Source organism: Rhinolophus ferrumequinum, chromosome 12, assembly GCF_004115265.2.
Source record: "Rhinolophus ferrumequinum isolate MPI-CBG mRhiFer1 chromosome 12, mRhiFer1_v1.p, whole genome shotgun sequence".
Classification (NCBI taxonomy): Eukaryota; Metazoa; Chordata; class Mammalia; order Chiroptera; family Rhinolophidae; genus Rhinolophus; species Rhinolophus ferrumequinum.
Genome location: NC_046295.1, coordinates 47,199,354 through 47,222,738, shown reverse-complemented (window position 1 = coordinate 47,222,738; position 23,385 = coordinate 47,199,354). Strand labels below are relative to the sequence as shown.

Here is a 23,385-nt window from a genome sequence, read left to right as displayed (position 1 = left end):
ATTCTATTTAATATGCTGTTTCATTCTGGTTGTAAGTCATATAAACTAGAATTTTTTCCTCTAAGAAGTAAACCATTGTGAAGTCAGAAACCGAAAGAAAACTCTTCTGGTTTTCAGTGTATTTTGCTTATTAATGCTTATCTAATGTCCACCACTAAAATCTATTGCAATTTTGAAGTAAAATGTTCAATGTTCTGCTAAGAACGATTTATGAGTATTTATTAACTTTTTTGGTATCTTTATTAAGTTGTGGTAAAATATACATAACATAAAATTTACCATTTTGACTAATTTTTAAGTGTACAAATTAGTGGCATTAATTATATTCACAGTGTTGTACAACCATCACTACTATCTATTTCCAAAACTTTTTATTACCTCAAACTGAAACTCTATAACCATTGAGCAATAATCCTCTACCCCTGACAACTTCTATTATTAACTTTAGTAGATATTGTCAAAATAAATTGTATTATTTGATGTTGTATAGTGAACATTGGTTAATTTGTAAAAATAGACTTGAAAATGATCTAGCTATCACTACTACTCAAAGTTTGCAGGATTCCTATAAAAGACAGAAGACTTGGTGTGATGAAGACTTGTTTGTTTTCCAAATTATAAAGACTTGGGACCTTTACAAAAATTTTTGTTGGAGGACTTGGATTTTATAAGCCAGTCCAAGAAGTGGTTTTATGAAGGAGTTTGCCTCAATTTCAAATTTTGAAAAAAGAATGATTGTGAAGGGACTAGAAGGACCAGGAGATACACTTTTTGATAGATCTATACATGTTTTCAACAATAACAACAGCAGCATCTAAAAATGAAGCTGGCTTGCCCCAGACTTAAAAGGGCATTCTACCCAAAACGTTGCCTCCAGTAGGCCTTAAATCCAAGGTCAGTCTGTACACTGAGTCATGGAACAGAGAGGACCAGTGACCTGCCTCTTTATTATATCTGCCTTTGAGCCAAAATCTAGACTAGTAGGATCTGAGTTGACAGTGGCGTGTTCTTAATCTCTCCTCTTCAATATAACAGGTGGGTAGGTATGGGGACCTGTACTTACCTCTGTTCTGTCTTCCATTCCCTAAACATATTGAAATAGCTATTAGCACCAGGCTACTGGACACGGGTAGAGCCAGCCCCTCCAACCACCCTACTTACTGGTGCTGTACCCAGGTAGCTTGCTCACATTGGCTGTGAGGGTCAAGTTGCCCCTCAAAACATGTAAACGACAGCAAAGGAAATTAACAAGTTAAAATATCAAGTGAGTAAATAGAAGAAAATAACCTGGGACCTTTATGATACATTCTGTATCACTAAAGAAGAGAAAAAAGAGGAGCATATAAAAGGAATGGGGAGGAAAATCTTTTTCCTGAAATAAGTTTACTTCATGATACAAAAAAAAAGAAAACAGCAGTTTCTAGTTTTTTGGTTTTTTTTTATTTTTTTTTACTGGGGAAGGGGAACAGGACTTTTATTGGGGAACAGTGTGTACTTCCAGGCCTGTTTTTTTTTCCAAGTCAAGTTGCTGTCCTTTCAGTCTTAATTGTGGAGGGTGCCGTTCAGCTTCAAGTTGTCCTTTCAGTCTTAGTTGTGTCGGGTGCAGCTCAGCTCCAGGTTCAGTTGAGAGGATGCACTCCAACCAACTGAGCCATCTGGGAGCTCAGCGGCAGCTCAGCTCAAGGTGCCGTGTTCAATCTTAGTTGCAGGGAGCGGAGCCCACCATCCCTTGCGGGGCTTGAGGAATTGAACTGGCAACCTTGTGGTTGAGAGCCCACTGGCCCATGTGGGAATCGAACCGGCAGCCTTCGGAGTTGGGAGCATGGAGCTTTAACCACCTGAGTCACCGGGCCGGCCCAGCAGTTTCTAGTGTTAATGAGATGTACTATTTAGGAGCAAGAACATACTGAGATAAGTAGAGAGTGCAAATAAATGAAACCCACAGTAGATCAAAGCAAAATTGATTCATTGAAGATTGTTTTTATGAAACAGAAGAAAAACTTGAGACTGTTATAGCTGGATTCTTTTCTGAACAAAAGGCATGAAAAGATTTTATCGTTTTGTAGTGTTTAAGAAATACGTGTAAGACTTGATTATATGCATTTCAGACAAGGAATATGTATTTTAAAAAAACTACACTCATAACATATATGAATTTAACTCAAAATGAGTCAGAGACCTCAATGTAAGGGCTACAACTATAAAACTCTTAAAAGAAAATATAGACATAAATCTTCATGACATTGGGTTAAGCAGTGGTTTCTTGGATATTACACCTAAAGCACAAGCACCAAAAGAAACATTAGATAAATTAGGCTTCATCGAAATTAAAAACATTTGTGATGCAAAGGACACCATTAAGAAAGTGAAAAGACGACCCATAGAATGGGGGAAAATATTTGCAAATGATATGTCTGATAAGGGGCTTGTATCTAGAAAGAACTCTTACAACTCAATAATAAAAAGAAAATCCAATTAAAAAATGGGCAAAGAAAAAAAAAAAGGGCAAAGTAGCCAATAGACATTTCTCCAAAGATATACAAATGACCAATAAGCACATGAAAAGATGCTAAACATCCTTAGCCATCAGGGAAATGATAATCAAAACTTCAACAAGCTACTGCTTCACGCCCACTAGGATGGCTATACTCAAAAAAATAGATAATAAGTGTTGGTGAAGATATGAAGGAATTGGAACTTTCATATGCTGCTGATGGCATTGTAAAATGGTTCAGTTGCTTTGGGTAACTATCTTGCAGTTCCTCAAAAGATTAAACATAGAATTACCACATGACACAGCAATTCTAGTCATAGGTATATATTGAAAAGAACTGAAAACATATGTCCACACAAAAACTTGTATATAAATGTTCATAACAGCATTATTCATAATATCCCAAAACTGAAAACAACCCAAATGTCCATCAACTGATAAAAGGATAAATAAAATGTGATTCATCCATACAATGGAATATTATTCAGCAATAAAAAGGAATGAAGTAGTGATATATGTTACAACATGGATAAACTCTGAAAACATTATGTTTAATGAAAGAAGCCATTCACAAAAGAACATATATTGTATGTGAAAGTAGAATATGGCTATTTTCAGGTGAAAAAATTATCTCCCACCTAGCCTGTCTCAGGAAACTACTAGAGGATGTACTTCACAAAAAAGAGGGTGTAAAATGAAAAGGCAAGAAGACTCAGGATCCTGAAAATGTGATCCAACATGGAAATTCCCAGGATAATGCCAAAGGGAAGTCCCAAAACAACTTGTCCATTATGGCGCAGGAATATGGAGGCTCCAGACAAAATGTTTCCAGAAAAGAATATAATGAAAAGATTTCCTGATTTAAGTTTGGTCAAATGAAAACAACAGTGTTGAGAGGAATTTTATAGTTCTATTGGAGAAGAATTAGTTATAAGGTACAAAAAAAGTTGTATCAGATGGAGGTATGATTATTTTGTACTAGATAGTTCAGATATGAATAATACAAGGTCATGGAAACTGAATATTGATTTAATGAAAAACTGTAATACAGGAGCAGCTGAATGGCTCAGTTGGTTAGAGCACAATCTCTGAATAGCAGAGTTGCCAGTTCGATTCCCACATGGACCAGGATGCTGCGCCCTCCACAACTAGATTGAAGACAACGAACTGCCACTGAGCTGCCAACGAGGCGGCCAGATGGCTCAGTTGGTTAGCGTGTGAGCTCTTAACAACAAGGTTGCCGGTTCAATTCCCATATGGGATGGTGGGCTGTGTCCCCTGCAACTAAAGATTGAAAACAGCGACTGGACTTGGAGCTGAGCTGCGCCCTCCACAGCTAGATTGAAGAAAAACGACTTGGAGCTGATGGATCCTGGAGAAACACACTGTTACCCATATTCCCCAATAAAAAAAACGAAAACAAAAACAAAAAACCGAGTCACAGAGCAGGGTTAAATGTTAAAAAAAAAAAAAAAAAATTAATAAAAAAAAGAAAAACTGTAATACATATTGGGAGAATGGAGGGAGGAGAAGTAGGAAAGTGAAAACATAAAAGTGCTAAATCCTTATCTTCCATAATAGTCAGTAGACAATATCTAAAATTGATAATGTTATTTAGAAACATGGACATAAATACCAGAAGAAATTGCTAATGCTGAAGCTGGTTGTTTCTGGGGAACAAGACTCAGGTGAAAGGGTGGGGTAGGAGACAGCTTTTTAAAAAATTACAAACTTTATGATAGTATATGCATATAATTACTTTAATAAAAAAATTTAAAAATTAAATTAGTCCATACTGAAGGTCTCCATAAATCTAATTGACCATATTTCCTGACCAGAATGAAATGAGTAGAAACAAATTATATGTTTAAACAACAACAAACCAAATCTCTACCTCTAGGAAGTTATAATATAATTAATTCTATGTAACCAGACCAAAGAAGAAAAGTTCAATTTAGAAAATAATAAAAAAGAAAAATACTACCTCTCAAAACCTATGTTGTGTAGTGTGATGTGGACAAGCAACACTTGGTAATAAATTCATTGTTTGAATTTCCATATTTTAAAAAAAGGCGTTCAACTTAAGATTTTAGAAAATGAAATCCCCCACCCCTGTCCAAAAAAACATATATAAATCTGGGAGAAAACAATGTAGAAGCTAAAAATATATTCATTTGATAATTTTCTCTATGTTTTTCCTAATTTATATGTTGTTTGGAGTTCTAGTAACTTTTGGGGGGGGTATCTGGTTGATTGTGTCTTTTTAGGCCTTAAACACAGATAGTTTGAAAATATCAACTCACCTGAACTTATTGGACCAGGAGTTGTCTGAAAAGAATATGCAGCTCCAGAGCAGCACAGCTGAGGAGAAAATAAAGATTTCAGAACAAGTTCAAGCCCTCCAGAAAGAAAAAGATCAGCTACAGAGACGAAGAAACAGTGTGGATGAGAAACTTAAAAATGGTAGCGTGTTATCACCTGAAGTAAGTCAGTATTCTTTGGAACTGGAAGTGCTGTATGATGGGTCACTTGGATGATTTCCTTCATCTTTTGCCACTGAAACATAAAAATGATAAATCTGGTGAACTTTGTTTCCTTGAAACTTTGTCAGATGTAATGAGTTTACCTGGCACCATACACCATGCTTGCTTGACTAGGGACTGTAGTGTCCTCATGTAGAGAGATCCATGACCGTGGCCCTTTCGTGGCATAGCCAGGGATTGGGAGACTAATACTTCCCTTGAGTCTGGCCTTTCTCAGCCAGGTTTTTCCACTGATCTCACAGAATACAGAAAATGATTTGAGGGACTCTCTAATTTCTCCTAAAAAGGGTAACTTCCTTCTCTCTGTGCAGCTTTCTTGAATGATACTAGGTGAGTCATTACATACAATGGATGCCAGGGGCATTAAGGGTTAATTCTTCTGTGTTACCTTGGCTTGGAAAGGCCCAATGTTCAGGAGCATATCTCACACTAAGTCCTATCCAAGTGGACACATAAAATCCAAATTCCAATAAAAATACTTTTTAGAGTTTTCATTTAAGGGAGTATATAGCTCCTCTCACCTTTATTTTTGTAAGCTATGTAAAAGATATTTCCTTTATTGGCTATCAGATTGCCCCAGACTTTGTCTTTTTTCAGAATTTTACCTCAGTTGGCAATGGTACCTGTACCTGACTTTATCAGACAAAGATGAATTTTGGACTGTGAGTTTTCTCTGTGAATGTTTGTTGTTGATGTCCTGTCATTACCAAAGCAAGAGAAAATGACTAAGAGAAAGTGAGTAGCTGGGAATTAATGCACCTTGCTGAATCTTGTAGTGTTTCACATTGGAGCAAGTTTGAGAGGACGTTAAGGAGGCTGGTTAAGAGGGAACAGGAGAAAGGATTTCATGATATTAGATTATTGATCTAATGTTGGTGAAAGGAATTGAAGACTAAGTTGATTGGGGGCTATATGGCATTATAAGCCTCTATTGCCCTTTTGTATAACTTAATTTAGCTGTGCAGTGGATCACAGAATCAGGCTGTCTTCCTGAGACTGTTTATATTGGAGCCACAAGCTTATAAAATTGAAGGGTGAGAGCCTCAGATACAGCAAAACGTACAAGTATTTAAGGAATTCTTGCCTGCCCAGAACTGTTATCAGGCCCTATGGAAGAAACAAAAAAAGTAAAAATCATTATGATTCTCTTGAGAAATTCATACTCTAGCTGGAGAAAAGAGACAGAAGGATGAGAAAACTTGAAACCTGAAGAACATAAAAAAGCAAGTTACAGATAATATAAGGAACCTATGCTTATTACATTATTTATACAAAGCAATGCAGTGATCATTTGGGGGAAGATTATTAAGGCAGCCTTGGTGGACTGGATGGAATCTTGAGCTGGATTATGAAAAACATGATACTATATTGGTCAATCTAAGAAAGAAGGCCATTTTAGATAAAACACCATTAAATCAGGCATAGAGATGGGAATGAGCCAATTATGTTTGCAGAATGACTTATTGAAAAATACACACAGATGTAGTGCTTGCTCAGAAAATTTTGTTAGTTTGTTGTGTTTTACTGATAGGGATGTGTGATTTGGAGACCACTGCTTTAGGTCCTTGTTATTCTCGCTGGACCAGCAGCAATAGATTCACCTAGAAATGCAGAGCCTCAGGCCCCACCCAAACCTGCTGAATTAGAAATCTGCATTTTAACAAGCTCCTTGGTACACGATAAAGTTTAACAAACAGTGCTCTATGATAAAGCATAATCAGTTCTTGATAATCTGTGGTTTGAGTTGTGGCAAATTTTCATTCTTGGACAGCTTCCCATTGCCACTCAGCTTGTCGACTTATACCTATTGCTGGGTTAGAGGGACCCACAAATATTTATATGCTGCAGCCTCACTGGAGCAGGCTAGTCTCAGGGTTCTGTAGTCCCACTACCTTATATTATCTTGATGCTTCTTTAACTTACAACCAAAACTATAGGAACTAAATTTGTATCAAATTGTTCTCAGCCACATAAAAGGCAAACTCCACATTTGTTTTTTGGTAAAATATAATCACAGTATGCATTCAAAGTCAAATATGTCCTTTGGATAATTTCCTTTTATTTTCTGGCTCCTCATTCATTCACCTAAGTACCTTTCAGGATTTAAGTTTGTTTTTCTTAAAAAGGTGAATATTATTTTCTTCTGGAGTGATTAGCAAATCATCAAATTTTTGATGGTTAGTGATTGCACAGAGAAATAAAATGGCTGTGGAACATTTTTTTCAAAATGGCTCTTTCAGGAGATTTTACAAAATAGCTTTTAAAAATAAGTATTATTCGACCTTCCACCGGAATAGGTTATTACGTACAATTTCCCTGAATTCCAGAAAAGGAGTTCTGGAAGTCACTCTATTCTTTAGGTAAAGCAGAAATATTAAAATGCTGGGGAGAGGAGAAGAGAGAAATACTGGGGTCACGTAACCAAGACATAATGAAAATGGTTTTTTCTTCATTAACTCATTCAGCTCTTACTGAGTTTCAACTGTGTGATTAAGGACATGAGTATGGACAAGACACTGACTTTAAGGAACTTAAAATTGAGGTGACCTCCACCACATGGATAGGTCTGCAGATATATGAGGTGTGATCAAACAATACAGTGAATGTTTACATTAAAAAAAATGTATTACAGTTAAAGACACATTGCCATTAGTCCCCCTCAAAATACTCTCCCTCACTTGGAACACACTTATCCTATCGTTCTTGCCACTTTCTGAAGCAGTTCTGGAAGTCCTCTTTTGTGAGTGTCTTTAGCTGCGCTGTCGTGGGTGCTTCTAGGTCCTGAATCATTTTGACTTTGGGGAAGAGCCACAAGTCGCTTGGTGCCAGATCCAGTGAATAAGGTGGATGAGGACACACCGTAATGTTTTTATTTGACAGAAATTGCCATATACCAGAAGCAATGGGTGACACACGGAGTATTGTTAAGATGGAGGATAATTTATGACACACTTTAAAACACCTTCTCTTAACCGAAGCTCACACCCGACTGGCTGCACTGAACAAGTCGAAACTTGTCACACACAGTTACTAAGGTTTGACACTCTGCTTCCCATATTGAAGATCCCTGCCTTTCTGTTGGATGGCACTCAGCAGCAGCATTCACCATGTATTGTATGATCACAATGGAAAGGCTCTGTGTCACACATTGCTCCTGGTGTGGCAATTTCGAATAAAAACATAACAGTGTGTCATTATCCACCTTATTCACTGGATCTGGCACCGTGTGACTTCTGGCTCTTCCCCAAAGTCAAAATGACCATGAAAGGTAAACATTTTGAATTGATTCAGGACATTGAGGCAGCCATGACAGTGCAACTAAAGACATGAAAAAGGACTTCCAGAACTGCTTCAAAAAGTGGCAGGAATGATGGGATAAATGTGTTCAAAGTGAGGAGGAGTATTTTGAGGGCGATTAATGGCAATGTGTCTTTTACTGTAATATTTTTTTTAAATTTAAACATTCACCATAGTTTTTGATCATACCTCGTATACATATCCAAATCTCAGCAAGTCCAATATAATTTCCTGCCAGAGATTTGGATCCCCCCGCCGGCTCCAATATCATGTTATTTGGGTAGTTCAAAGAACTGCAAGGTTTTCTGACAGGGATTTATCAGATTTTGTTTCCTACAAAGAAAATTTTCTCCAGTTTATGAAAAAAATTTTATGCTGCCATCATTGTTAACACCTGTATTTTCCGTCATGTCCTAAAATCCTCACTACTTGCCATACATACTGTGTTTTTTTCCCTAGAGAGTCTCCTCTGATTACTACTTCTTAATCACTTATTCTAAATCTGTTTCTTCTTTCCCTCCTATCAACATATTGTTTTAATAGATCCTTGAAGGGACATCAGGGGGTCTACAGATCTCGCTGACATATAATATGCATTTTAGGAGCTATGGAGGGAGATAAATGACAACATTGCTAATCCTGTGGGCTGAGGCTTTGAGTGTATTCCTTGGTGATTACCATTTGTGGTGAGACCTTGGGATGTTTCATAACTCACCTAACTTTCTGCCTCTTCCATTTTACTACATAAGGTTTATTGCAAGGATTCAATGATTATATGTTATATATGTGTATACAAACTGTACTATATAGCATAGCAAGCACTCAATAAACATTCTTTTCTTAAAATTTAGTAGAAGAAAGGTAATAACCATTAGACTCAAACACAGCAGGTCCTTAAATGTCATTTCATTTGATGTCGTTTCGTTATAATGTTGATGAGGAAAAAAAATTGATCCCAGGCCAGGGCCATTGTCTGTGTGGATTTGTACATTCTCCTCATGTCTCCTCCAGGAACTCTGGTTTCCTCACATCCCAGAGATGTGCATGTGAGGTGAACAGGTGTGTCTAAATTGTTCCAGTCTGGGTATATGTATGAGTGGCCCTGAGATGGAAGGGCAGCCTGTCCAGGGTGGGTTCCCACCTTGCACCCTGAGCTGTGCGGAGAGCCTTCGGTCACCCGTAACCGTGAACTGGAAACAGCAGGTTGAAAAAGAATGATATTACTTGTTTTTAGTTGTCTTTCTTACATGTATGTATAGCTCATATTTATTTCAGTGTTTAATATTTGAATTGTTTTAGGTCTTTATTTAGAAGTTTGGTGATGCTTTTGTGACCAGAAATATGCTGTAGGAACTTAATTCTTTTTTATACCAATTAGCCTATGGTAAAATTGGTTTCCTGATAAATTGTTTCACTTAAAGTCTGTTTCTAAGAACCTATTGACTATTAAGGACTTACTGTAGCATAGTGAGATCTCAGTATCTGACAAAGTCCAAGTTATATTATTTGATTTAAAATAAGTGATATCTGTTGTATCATATCTAGGAAGAACATGTTCTTTTCCAACTTGAAGAAGGGATTGAAGCTTTGGAAGCTGCAATTGAATACAAGAATGAAAGTATCCAGAGTCGCCAGAACTCACTCAGAGCTTCATTCCAAAACCTCTCTCATAGTGAAGCAAATATCTTGGAAAAACTAATGGGCCTGAATCCTACTGAGATTAGAGCTATTTTTTTCAGATATTTCAATAAGGTTAGTTTTTGAGGGATAGATGATTTTCTGATAAAGAAGGGTCAAGATGCTTATATATCTCATTTATTTAGAATTTTTAAGGAAATTGAAAGCCTTAAAGATTTAATGGTATAACTCCAGATTTAAGCATGATTTCTCTTTACAGTGCTGAAGGTTGTCCTCTGAAAGCTTTGTGTTTACTTTGTGTGGTTCTTAAAGTTGAAGGGCCTTTTGAAATAGTTTTAAAAATCAAAGAATTTAAGCTGCATTCTTCAGTCACTACTTCTTGATGTTTCCTAGATTTGGATGTTGCTACTCAGCATTCATGAAAAATCAGGGGCCCTCCAAGTTTAGGTTCCTTTCCTTCATTGCTGTAAGGTAGGGGTACGTACACTTTCTCATCATACCCTGTGAGTTGATATTAAGTGGTGCATCAGTGGCAAAGATAGTAATAGATTTTAGCATTAACCTGACTGTGCTTAATATTAATTCAAATATTTTATTTTTTATGTATTTGACAATTTACTGACCCAGCAACGTTTCGTAGCATGGAGAACTATATCCATCTTTTCTCTAATGTGTTCTCTTAAGATATATATTATGAAGTGTTAAACAGGTAGATAACTTCTTTTCTCTGATGAGTATGTGCAGTTTAAGGGACTATCAGACAATGAAAAATAAAACACTAAAGTTTTAAAATGAAGTTCTAATTCTGTCAGATAAGAGAAATAAACATGAAAAATTAATGGAAATGCTATGCACAGCCCTCCTCTTGGTTAATTACTGTTGGTAGTAAAGCTACCGTTACTGGTGAGGGAGGCTCCTATCACCGGCTGTGTGTGGAGGGCAGCAAAATAGTGGCATACTGGCCAAGGCTTTGGTATAAATAACTTTTTTGAGGTGCTGTTAGATGAAGGGTTCTTAACCCAACACACCCAGGCCAAGGTCGGTGCAGTTTTTTGATTCTGAGAACAATTTGTAGAAGAAATCAGTATTTTTCTAAAAAGAAGGTCATTACATTAACAAGCTCTGTGACACAAACATTGTCTGAAGTATTTTTACTTATTATCAGTGCAGAGAAGAACTGAATGGACTAAAATATATGATCTAAAACCGAACTCTGTAGTTATCGTTTTAAATTTTTTGTCACTTATTTATGAGTCTATTTTGGGCTGAACACTGGGAATTATCTACATGTTACAAGAGTCTTTCTCTTCTCAATATCTTCTTAGACTGGAGAAATACAGTTATAGGATTATAAATGTAAAATCCAGAGACCATATCTAAGAAATGATGGAGGGGTGATTAGTAGAGCAACGTTATATTTAAAATAAAATTAGTACCAATTCAGAATCCCAACAAATTTAAAAGGCTGTTGGGTTACTTCATAGATGTGTTCCAAAGCATTTGCTAGTTATATCATGGGGATTAAGGAAGCTCATCTTATGTAGCCTAACAGAAGTAGAGTATATCACGCTATCTAAAGCACACTTAAAAGGTCAAAAAATGTATTTGCCAGGTGGTTAATTTGCGAGAAGCTGAACGGAAACTGCAGTTACAGAATAAAGAAATTAAAATGAAGGTTCTGGAACGGGATAATATGGTTCGTGAGTTGGAATCTGCACTGGAGCATCTGAAATTGCAGTGTGACCGGAGACTCACCCTTCAGCAAAAGGAACATGAACAAAAAATGCAGTTGCTGTTACATCATTTCCAAGGTACCTGCTCAGTTATTAATTCTGTATATGTGATGTGTAGGAGGGGGATTTGGGAAGGAAGACAGGACAGAATTTGATCACTTAAAAGCCCACCATGTATAAATAGTGACTACTTATATGCGTTTTTGTGCTTTACATGTTTTGGTTACCACATGTTGAGATAGTTGACTTTGATGTAGGGCTATTCATACTTCTGCTTGTCCCCAGTGCCACATAAAAGAACTGTTGCAATCCCACTAGTTTGTTGTTAGTCTGTTATTTATATAGAGAAGTGGGATGACTTCTGGTTTTGTGGTGTACCGTTGAAAAGTTCTCTCTCTTAAGGATATAGTACCTTGATATTTAAATTACTTTTACTTTATAAAATTAAAGTGATAGGCTCTGTCAGATTTCTAGTTATATTTCTTGTTACAATTTTCAGTTGCTTTTAACTTTTATGCACTAAGGTTGTATGTATCCTAGGTCAAATTAGCCTACCATTGATAGGCACATACTGTTATCAGGAGTTCAACCATCAACTCTGGTGCAGAAAGAGCTGGCATAGCAGTTGGTCCTCTCATATATTACCTGGGCATATGGCTGGTACACAGTTGCTGGCAACAAAATCACTGCAAGGTGATACTGGTAATGCTGCCGTTCAGGCTGCTTAGCTGCTTAGTCTTGATTCTTGTGAATCTGTAGCTGGAAGTGAGTTAAAAGGGTTCTGGAAGAAGCAACCTGAGTAAGCAGAAAATTGGAGAACGTGAATTTGAGTATTGAGGCAATTTGTATGTAAGTTAATTCTACAACCAGATAATTAGCATCCAATTGCCTGATGACAGGATTTTCTTGACAGAATCCCATAAGTCATTTCATTCAAACGTGCTCTGCTTACCTTGTTTTAGTTTTGTCTTAAGTCACTAAAAGTGATATTTTAATAGAAATTTTAATATATTTAAGTGACTGGCACAGTGCCAGAAAAGCTCATGCTATAGCCAAATGATAACTTTAAAAAAAAAATCATTCATTTCTAAAGCTGGGATAAGTTTTTCATAATAAATTTGTAACAAAAAATGTTAACAATTTATGAATTTTCTAATTTCAACTAAATATGAGACATACAGTTAAGTTGATTTCCTTGATATCCTTTATGGGGATTCTAATTTATGATGTTATTTAGTTTGAAGTATTTTTTAAACAAGATGATGGGTTAATTTTAAATATACAAATATATTTAGATCAAATATTACAAAACAGCCAATTATAACGAAAATTACAAATTAGTAAGGACCATTTTATAAATTTACCAATATAAAAGAGTAGGTCTGAAAGTATGTATTTTCTGAAGGTTACTAGGTTTTGCCAGTTCTAGAACATAACCCAATGGGGATAGTTTCAGACATTCATAAATATTAATTAGAAGCTTTAAAGTTATATTGTAGCATAAATTAGAACTTTACTTATGCTATTTCCTCTTTCTTTTTGTGGTGTTTTCCTTTGTTAACTGAATCTTTCTAGCCTATTTTGATAGGTTTTTGTTTTTTGTTTTTTTGGTTGTATATTTCTTGGGCCTATAAACCTTAGGCTTTTGATTTTTCATATATCCACTGTTCCTTATATAAACTTTAAGTAAGATACTGATTCAGCAGATGGACAGAGTTCCAAACATGAACTTTTTATAGGAAACACCTTATTTCTGATGTTTTAAGGATAAATCTAGTTAGTAGCTACTCAGAAAGTGCTTATGTATCATAAAGATGTGGTAGTTGGTAGGGGTTAGTGTGGAGAAAATGACGAAGGGATCAAGTGGTACTTTGAAAAATTTTAACAGGCAGAAGAATCGAATCCAAATTGTAGCTGAAAACAAATCCATTCAGGTAACAGATACATGTAACATACTTCTAACCCTTTAAATATACTCTGGGGGCTATGTTAGAACATAATTTTCAATCATTTTTTAAAACTGATTTTCAATGTAAATTTCTATCTTATAGAGCAAGATGGGGAAGGCATTGTGGAAACTTTAAAAACACATGAAGACAAAATCCAACAGCTGGAAAAAGATCTTTATTTCTATAAGAAAACTAGCAGGGATCTTAAGAAGAAACTTAAGGAGCTGTTAGGGGAAGCAATTCAGAGGCAACTGGTACCATCTGAACGTAAGACATTTAGTGCTACTTGTCAATGCTAACACTGTTTCTTTCTTTAGCATTTGGCAAAGTCTTGCCTGATTTGTAGTTTAGCCTTTCCCAATTGATTTGGTTATTTAAGATTAGACATTTAACTTCTGTTTGTCTTTGTAATCAACAATAGTTCTCTAGATCTATGTATAAGACAAAAAGAACCACAGGAGAAGTGAATGGACGAACAAATGTGTGTGTGTGAATGAAACTACATATATTGATTACCTGCCTTGTGCCGTGCATGGGCTTTTGTATTTCCTGACTTAAAATAATCCTGTATCTAAGATAGCTGAGTTTTCTTCCTATTTTATAGTAAATTTTTAAAAATGTAAAATAAATAGTAAAAGAGAGTAGTAAAAGTAAAGGTAAAATAATATTGTATGTATTTCTAAGATCAGTCAGGTCTTTTTCATATCATGACCTTTGGAAATTCAAAAATATTGTAAAACCCATTGTTGAGGCAAAAGATGTTTGCTTGCCTAATTATACGTAGATATGTAGAAGTAGCACTTTCCTAAATGCTAAAACATGACAAAATATTTTGCAAAAGGTAAAAGTGCCATGGTTGAAATGTACCCTGTTTAGGTCTGCCAATTAGAGAGGCATTAATATTTCTAAAAGAATATACTTTATACAAGAATTAGCTGTCCTTTAGGAAAACTATTCTTCTAGTAATTTAAGTATGGCTTATGAAAATTTACAGTCCTTTAGAACACACCTATTTTGGTACAACAGATTTATAAAGAGACCAGTGAAAACTTATATGTATGCATAATGAAAAGATATATGGTAAATATATAAAGCAGAATTAACAGAATTTTACAATTTAACACTTAGAATAGTTCTAATGCTACCTTATGTTTATGATATTTATAATTAATAGACATTTTCACAAGTTCTTCCATTTAACCCTCAAACTCAGGGTGGGCCAGTGTCTGCTAACCCCATTTTTAGATGAAGGAATTGAAACTTTGAGAAGTCAAATGATTCACGAACAGAACAGTAATGAGAACATGGTCTAAGTCCTTTGTCTTCTGACTCCTGGTCCAGGATTTTAGGGTAAAAGTTATCTTAGGATAGAGATGTGATGCAAACATGCAAATCCAGCCAGAGACTAAACCTTCTGATTTTCAATGTAGTAAGGCAGAGGTACTTACTAATATAATTGAAACACTTACTTGAAATACTGCTTGCAATATATAGCTGAACTTTTATTTGAAACACTTCTTGTAAAAAATTAAAACATAAACAGGTATTAAGTAGGACAGAACCATCAGCATAAGGCCATTTTAGCTTAAAGAAACCCACTTTCAAATTTGAGGTATCTGAAATTAGATATCTAGTGTTTAAATAGCTCATGTTTATACTATGGAGTCTACTAGACATCTCTTAAAATGATGGTGTGGTGCAGTGGTATACAGGTTTAAGAAACCTGGATCCTCATCTTGCTCTTTAAGGAAACAAACACAAAAAACTCTAAGAAACTTAATTTCGGAGATGTGTAAAGTGATCATTACACCCATCTGACCAACTTACTTGAGAAGTCTAGTTTTGATGATAATGTTGAAGATATTATTCAGGTAATGTGCTATTCTACCTAGAAACATTGTAAATACATTTTTAGCTATAAAAAGGAATAATATTCACTGTAGAAAATTTTGAAAATATAGAAAAAATATCACCCGTAATTCTACCCATAACCATTAACATTTGGCATAATTCATTTCAGTGTTTTCCCCATACTTTAAAAAAAATTAGTTGGAATCGTATCAAAGATATAGCTTGTATTATCTTACTCAAAATATTACTCTAATATAATGACATTAAATAAGATTTGTTTGAATTATAAAATATAGCAATTTATCAAATTTTGAATTTCCTAAAAAGTATTATATGCTTAATAGTCAGTATCCTACTTAGTACATAACTCTCTTGGTATTCAGTTCATTGTTTTTTTTTAATAGCACTTTTCTCATTTTATGCCTACCAGACTTGAATTCATCTTCTTTGAGTATTTTTGGCATTTTCAAATGCAGAAAAATTAATCTTTTGACCAAAATACATTGGTCAGTTCTTGGTCATGCCTCTGGTATAGTGCATCTGTTTCTAACATATTTTGAGGATAAAATCAGTTTATATGGACACGCAGTCCATGCACTTAAGTATTTAAAACTCTATCCTTGTATCAATTTAGTCAGAAGACCTGGATTAGAATCCTAACTTCTTTACTAGCAGTGTGACCTTGGGTGGATTAATCTTGCTCCCATGTTCCCTAATGGTAAAATTCTGGAAGAGGGAAACATTCTATTGTGAAGAATCCAAGTGGGCTCGGAGTGAGCCCCTCCAAAGAGCCCCTTTGTGCTCTTTCACAATATGATCTTTCACAAATTAGATGCCTGGCTCCCTTCCTACTACCTGGGCCTCAGGATTTTTAAAAGCTTCCCAGTGACTAATGTGCAGCACCATTTGGGAGCCACTGTCTGTAGTCAGCATTGTGAGTATCTGCTAGTTCTATGTGCGGATCTATGTTGTTTGCTAGTTCAGGTTTTTTTGTTTGTGAGAGAATTTTCAAAACTAGAAAATTAATGATGTGTTAAAGCAGGGGTCAAAAACTAAGCTGCCTGCAGGAGCCAAGGAAGCCAGAGTGAGCAGTGGGGACTGCCACCATTGTCCAAGTGGCCAGGGGCAACTCTGTTCCAGTTGCTGTTGCCAGGCAGAAATGGTCAGTTCTCATTGTTTTTGGAAATGTTGGAAGTCTGTGAAACTTTACAATTTTTAAATTTTGGGCCATATTTTATGTAAGTGTAGCCAGGCTAAGTAGAAACCTGTTTGTAGGCCTCATTTGGCTTGGGGGCTGCCATGGTACAACTTCTGTTTTTAAACTTGGTCTTTGTAGGGCTAGAAGTATACTAATCATGTTTCAACCTATTTTAAAATAGACATTTTTCATTATATTAGGTCCAGTACCTACAAAGAATTTGCTTAAGCAAGTTATTGTCTTTGCTGTTAGATGATTCTATGATTTGTTCCAGCAGGGTGTCCCCCACTGAGGGGTATGCTCCCGTCTCCATGTTGATGGTGGCACCTCAGTACATTCAGAGAGTAGAACCCAGCTATCATACTGGGAGTGCTAACCAAGACTAAATTTCCACACACATGATGCTAAGTCCCAGCAGTCATTGGAGATATGGGGCAAAGCCGGTATTCTCCAGTGCTGGCTTCACTTTGCCAGGATATGGAATGTGATTCACCAGTGCCAAGCCCAGTGGCAGGCAGGCATGGAAGGGCACTGGAGAGGCTCAAAGAACCCCTGTTTCCAGGGAGTACCAAAATCACTAGAAGACTATTTCTCAACTTTGTTCCAGGAATGAAAAATTCTCAGTTATTCATATGCAAGATGCCTCTAAGTAAAATAAGAATAATTCATATTTACACTTCTAGTTGTCTAAAAGAAGTCTTTTAACAAAAGCTGAAAGACATAATTTATATTGAATGATAATATAATTATGTTACGATATCATTATTAAAATATCTCCTTTTGACTTCAATAAATCTCTAATTTATTTTTTTTCATTTTTGGATTATTTTTAGATCATGACGCTGGAGATGGAGTCCTGAATGCAGGAGAAGCAGGCATGGTTTCAGAAGAATTAAAATGGGCATCTAGAACTCAAAGTATGAAATTAAGTGGAAGGGAAAGAGAATTAGACAGTTCAGCAAGTAGCTTAAGAACACAACCAAATCTTCAGAAGCTCTGGGAAGGTGGCCCAGAATTACCTCCAATTTATAGCTCTTTAGCTCCCACTAGTGGGCATTTGTTAAGCAATGAGGATAAAACAGAGAGTGATGAAAATCAATTTACAAAATCTCACAGTCAACCATCACCCCAAATTCAGCCAGTAAGAAATGTGGGACAGATTCATGGCGTCACGCCTGTAAAGTTGTGTCGCAAAGAGTTACGTCAAATTTCTGCCTTGGAACTATCATTACGACGTTCCAGTCTTGGAGTTGGTGTTGGATCTATGACTGCTGATTCTATTGAAGTAGCTAGGAAACAGTGACTTCAAACTTAGGTAGTTACTGATAGAACTTTTTAATTTAGTTGATATGTAAGATTTATTTTTCTAACCTGTTTAAAATTAAAGCTTAAGCTCACTAGCTCTTCCCTCAGGATAAAGGAAAAAGGGGAGGAAGGAATCCCTAATCCTTTTGTTTATTACAGATGTGTATGTATATCTTCTATACTACATTTGGGGAGTTTTAATTTGCATTTCCATAATAGCCAAACACACATTTTCCAATACTATCAAGTAATGGAACATTTAAATATTTCCACTTACAAATTTGCCTAAAATTCTTTTCCAGGTGTATTTGAAGAAGAAGACTAAAAAGTAAAATAATAAACTAAAATATCCATCAAATGTATATTGCTATATAATATAAAAGTATATTATAAAGTATGTTATGTAAGTATGTAATAATGCAATAATTATATCTTACAAGTTTATGTTACTGTTATTTTCAAATAAAAGTATTTTTTGTTTTTTTTAAAAGATCCAGTTAAATATTGCTTATGTAAGAGGGAGAGTCACCTGCTGCATATGTTTTGACACAGTTAAAATCTGTGCCAAAATGCAGTCTGTGGGCTAAGGTGACTGGCGAGGGTTATGGATTAAGGTTAATTTATGATCCTCAGAGCCCACAGAGGTTGAGTAATCAATCAGTCTTGATTTTTTTAAATATGGTCTCTGCTCTTTTTCTGGAATTGATTTTAGAATATTACATTATTGGTTTGCTAATATTACGGAATATAAGTTTTCCTCTCTCTCCTGCCCTACCTAGTCAACATATCTCTCTTTATGCTACTAAAAATGGGAGAATGGATGCAGTTGTATGGAACAGGGAAATGATAACAGACTAACTCTAAAGCATTCCAATATTTCAAGGAAAAGATATATGCTCGCATGGAGTACACCTGTAAAGCTTGAAGTCTAGCCAGAGAATCTTTAGCTAATCATCTGATGGGTTTAATCTGAGATTTTTCTCTACAACTTGCTCAGTCAGGCTTTGCACACAGGCAGGCCAGACTACATTGGGGCTATAAATATGTAAATGAAAATTTTTCTTCAAGATTTTTTTGGTCCAAACCTTGTTATATAATATAAACTTCACTTGGAATTAAGAATTAAACATTGATTTGCCCAACATATACAGTTGGTACTTTTGCATCATATTTGTCAATCACAGAAAACATTCCCTTATAATGACTGGAGGTATTAGGTTAGTGCAAAAGTAATTGTAATTTAAAAGATTAACAATTGCAAAAACTGCAGTTACTTTTGCACCAGCCTGATATTTTGTTACTTTTTAAACTTATGTTATTTTTGTTACTTTTCCAAACTTTCACTTGTAAAATGAGGTTGTTTCTTAAATTAATTATTGTTTGAGTGGGGCAAATAGCACACCCACCCTGACTTATGGATACCTACTCAATTAGAGTCACCCACTTCCTGCTGACTCCATTTTTTCTTCTCTGATGCTACTAAGTTTTTCTTTTGTCCTTTCTCTGTTGCTGTTGACCTGATCATATCTAAGACCCAAACTGTCACCCTGTGTTAAAAGTCCTAATGTTTCCTTTTTCTAATTTTTAGCCTTTAGGGAGTAGGGGTCCTTGGTCCTACTGCTAAAATCTAGATCTTATAGGAAAAGAAAACCAAACCAAAACAAACTCCTAAATTGGTGAATAGTTCTATATCTCTTAAGCATGGTACTAAAATTCATTTAAATTATGGGTTAAATAGACTTCTGTGGACCTACCTGGGAAATGAACTACAATTTTTAACATTGGCCCAATGAGAAACTGCTTCAAACAATGTATTTACAAACTACATTGGAAATTGTATTTTAACAGGGACTATGTGAAGTCAAATCCTGGTTTTAAGCAAGTTTCCTTTTTTTGCCTTTGGTTTGCATGATATATATTTAATGTATATCATATATAATATGTATATAAATATATAATGGGAAAAGGTCAGTGCCTTAAAGCACAGCAATTACATATTTATTAATAAATACATATTTATTAATGAAGTTCCTAATTGTATATTCCTTATAAGAGTAGGCAATGATTGAGAAATAATTCATGTAAAAATGTACTGTGACACTGGAATCCTGCTTGCCCAAGAAATTGACACATTTGTTTTACCTGTGGAAATATAAACATATTTTCACGAACAGAGGAAGAAAAAATTTATATCAAACCAACAATAATTAGATTTGATAATGCAAATGTGAACTGCATTCTAAATAACAGATAGTTTTTTTTTTGTTCTGGTTTAAACATACATCCTTTAATGCTATGATAGATTTCATATACATGCACTCACATATAAGTAATATCCTGAATAATACATTCTAGAAGTGAACCTCCCATCATTCTAGTTTAGTCAGTGCTCTCACAAAGGACAGAAAATTTAAGGCATCTCCCCAAGGTAAGTAAACTATTTTTTACATATACTACTACTAAGTTTTACTTTTTCACATGCTTTCGTTAGTCTAAACATTTTGTCATGTCTGCCTTTTTGCATGTTTATAAAATGTTTGTGGTTTTCTTTTTCTGTTCATTATGCTTTGTCTTGTTTTTTCCAACGATAACAGCATTTGACAGGAACATGTTTGCCTCTGACAAGTACTAGTTCCTTCCCTGACTCCAGAGTGTTATAGATCACAGTGTTGGAGAATTCTATAAGTATGATATGGGCAGCTATGGGTAGTGAGAACATCAGTGAAGGTGCTTTTGTGCTTTAATGTTTGTTTTCTTTTGCTAATGGTTTTGTGGTTTTGTGTTTTTTTTTTCGGTCCCTCAATTCTTCTTATCTTCATGAACTTAGGTGTCCGAGGAGTCAGCTAAAATACATATGATCTTCAATAATGTGGACTTTATTGTCACTAGCAATGGCTTGTTTGTATTAGTCCAGGTCAATAAAGTGATAAATCCTTATTTAAAAATGGGTGTCTTATATGGAAAAAAAAAAGGTCTTCTTATATTAAGTCTTAGAATGAATTACTAAGGAGTTAAATCCTTAGTGGGAGTTTGGTCCTATAGTCAACACAAATTCTCATGCATTAAATACAAGTGTGACATGTTTTGCTCTTTCAGTTATTTCCTTAGGCACATACTTGTGACTTTTTAAAACACTGAAGTATCAATATCTGAAAGCTCAATGACTACAGTATGTGTAAGTTCATGTCCACAATTCCTCTCTTAACTTCACTGGCATTTAAAAAAATATTCATTATCTATATTTTACATTTAAATTTAAGCTGTGGGCTGCCTTCTTTAGTACTGATAACATATTGTTCTATATACTTTTAAAAATTGAAAATAAAAATGGGAATGAGATCCTTTTGCAATAAATACAGTATCTCAAATATATTGGGTGTGTAGTATTTTTGAGCTCATAGGTGCAATAGTTCAAAGGGTGGGGTAGTGGGAGAATCTGACTAATGGGAGGAGTATTTTATCACCTTTGTTTACCTTGATGCTGAAAATAAAGTCGGATGACTTTTCCTAAGTTTGATTGTTTTTAAATTCTTCACAAACAGTGCAGCCCTTATTGCCTGTACCAGGGGTGACTGCTTCTATTCCTTGCTCTTGGAATGCAGCGCATACATGGCACCATATATTTGAATGGTGTTGACCCCAACAATACCCCAAAATGAAGGTAATTAGAACAAGAGAAATTATAGAAAGCTCAGAAAAACTTGATGTTATAATATTGGCTTTTGATATTCTGTATAGTTTTTATCTCTCAATATTTTTTCCGAGGGATTTCCACAATGAATTAACAGAATTGCCACTATTTGAAATGCTAGCAGTGTAATTTAACTGAATTATTGACTCAGACTTAGGTATTAGGTTCTACTGGTAAATTATCACATACAGCTCTACTGAGTTATCTCTATAGTACTTTAAAAGAAAAATACAACAATCTCACAAACTGTTATAATGAGCAATATCCTTATTTGCACAAGAAAGAAAACCATTCACAACAAAAGTGTAGAAAAGTAAACATTAAAAATTTTATACTTAGGATTGTTGTAAATTTAAAACTCTATTAGTTAATATTTCTGTAATTAAAGTATAACAAATGTATTTTGAAACAATATTTATATGTGGTACTGTGTTTTCAAGCATATTACAGTATATACAAAGCAAGGTATAATTTTTCAAGTCCAAAGTGGTAAATGTTAGAATTTATTTAATCTGAGGGGCCTTTTAAAACAACCACTTCTTTGACACCGACTCCCTCTCCAATTGCCAACAACAAATTATAGACAAATTATAGCTTTACATACTCCTCACTCCCCATAATGTTCCAGGATTCAAATAGCTATAGCTATGATAAGAACAGAAGATGAAGAGGTTTATTTTAAAGTATTCCATAGATCAGCAAAGAATTTTCAAAAATATTTTGAGTGAATATATTTATTTATCTGGCAACAACACTGAAACAACTTCAATCTTTGGCTATCTCTAAACCTTGAATACTTTTAGTTAGTACTGATTTTGCCATTTGAAAATATGCATCCCTGTTTTTATACTAGTTCCTCTTCCTATGATTACTACTAATTCAGGATTATATGAAAAGAAGCTGCTCTAGACAGAATTTGAATGGAAATTATGGAGCCATTCAATAGAGAATTATAAAAAACAGTAGTTTTGGATAAATTCCAACACCCATAACATAAACCAAAGAAAATAGGACCTAAGTGATTTTACCATTGAAAAACCACAAATAACATGCCAAAACAAACACTGGGGGCATTAACTGACAGGATTTATATTTATAAAACAATACTTAACCATTTTGCTTAATTTTTTTCTCTCTGCTAGAGTATCCCAGAAGTTTTCTACTGAAAATCTTCTGGATTAAAGACTTCCATTCATGATTACAAACCAGCAGCTATTGGCTTGCCTTGAGAGGTTTAATTGATGTTATTCGTTTTTGTTTGTGACCTGCAGTGGTATTTCACTATCCACCCTGAAAAGGAGTCATGAGTTAAACGGAAATCAACTGATGTAGAAGTATAAAAATTGTCAGAGTTTTGTTGTTACTTTCTAGCATGATTTCTTTCTTCTAGATGAGAAGAGGGGGAATAGGGCAAGGTATTTTTATACTGAGGGGCTAGTCTCCTTTTTGAAATTCCTATTACCTGGGGGTAGGGCAGCATCTGAATTGTCCCATTAGAAGCCTGGAACTAAGCCTGTTTATTTCTTAGCTAGCACCAAGTGTCACTAGTTGTAAGACACGACTGGGACATGACCAGAATGACCCAAATTATAATCTTATTAATGGAATACATTAAATAATGATATTTTCCAAAATATCAAACAGACTTTTTTTCAAAGTCAAGTTATGAATCACTCCTTTACATTT

At 35.0% G+C, this 23,385-nt stretch overlaps 1 protein-coding gene across 5 annotated transcripts in view; it reads left to right on the top strand.

Moving 5' to 3' along the window:
* KIF27 (kinesin family member 27) overlaps positions 1-21,191 on the top strand; it is a 74,284-nt gene extending 53,093 nt beyond the window's left edge. For all 5 annotated transcript variants that reach the window (XM_033124085.1, XM_033124083.1, XM_033124086.1 and 2 more), the window contains 5 exons: positions 4,762-4,977; positions 9,880-10,086; positions 11,585-11,783; positions 13,757-13,921; positions 17,537-21,191. In XM_033124085.1, coding sequence (XP_032979976.1) covers positions 4,762-4,977; positions 9,880-10,086; positions 11,585-11,783; positions 13,757-13,921; positions 17,537-18,006 — 1,257 coding nt within the window. In that variant the 3' untranslated portion in view covers positions 18,007-21,191. The remainder of the gene's footprint in view (positions 1-4,761; positions 4,978-9,879; positions 10,087-11,584; positions 11,784-13,756; positions 13,922-17,536) is intronic.
* Positions 21,192-23,385: the final 2,194 nt, after the last annotated feature.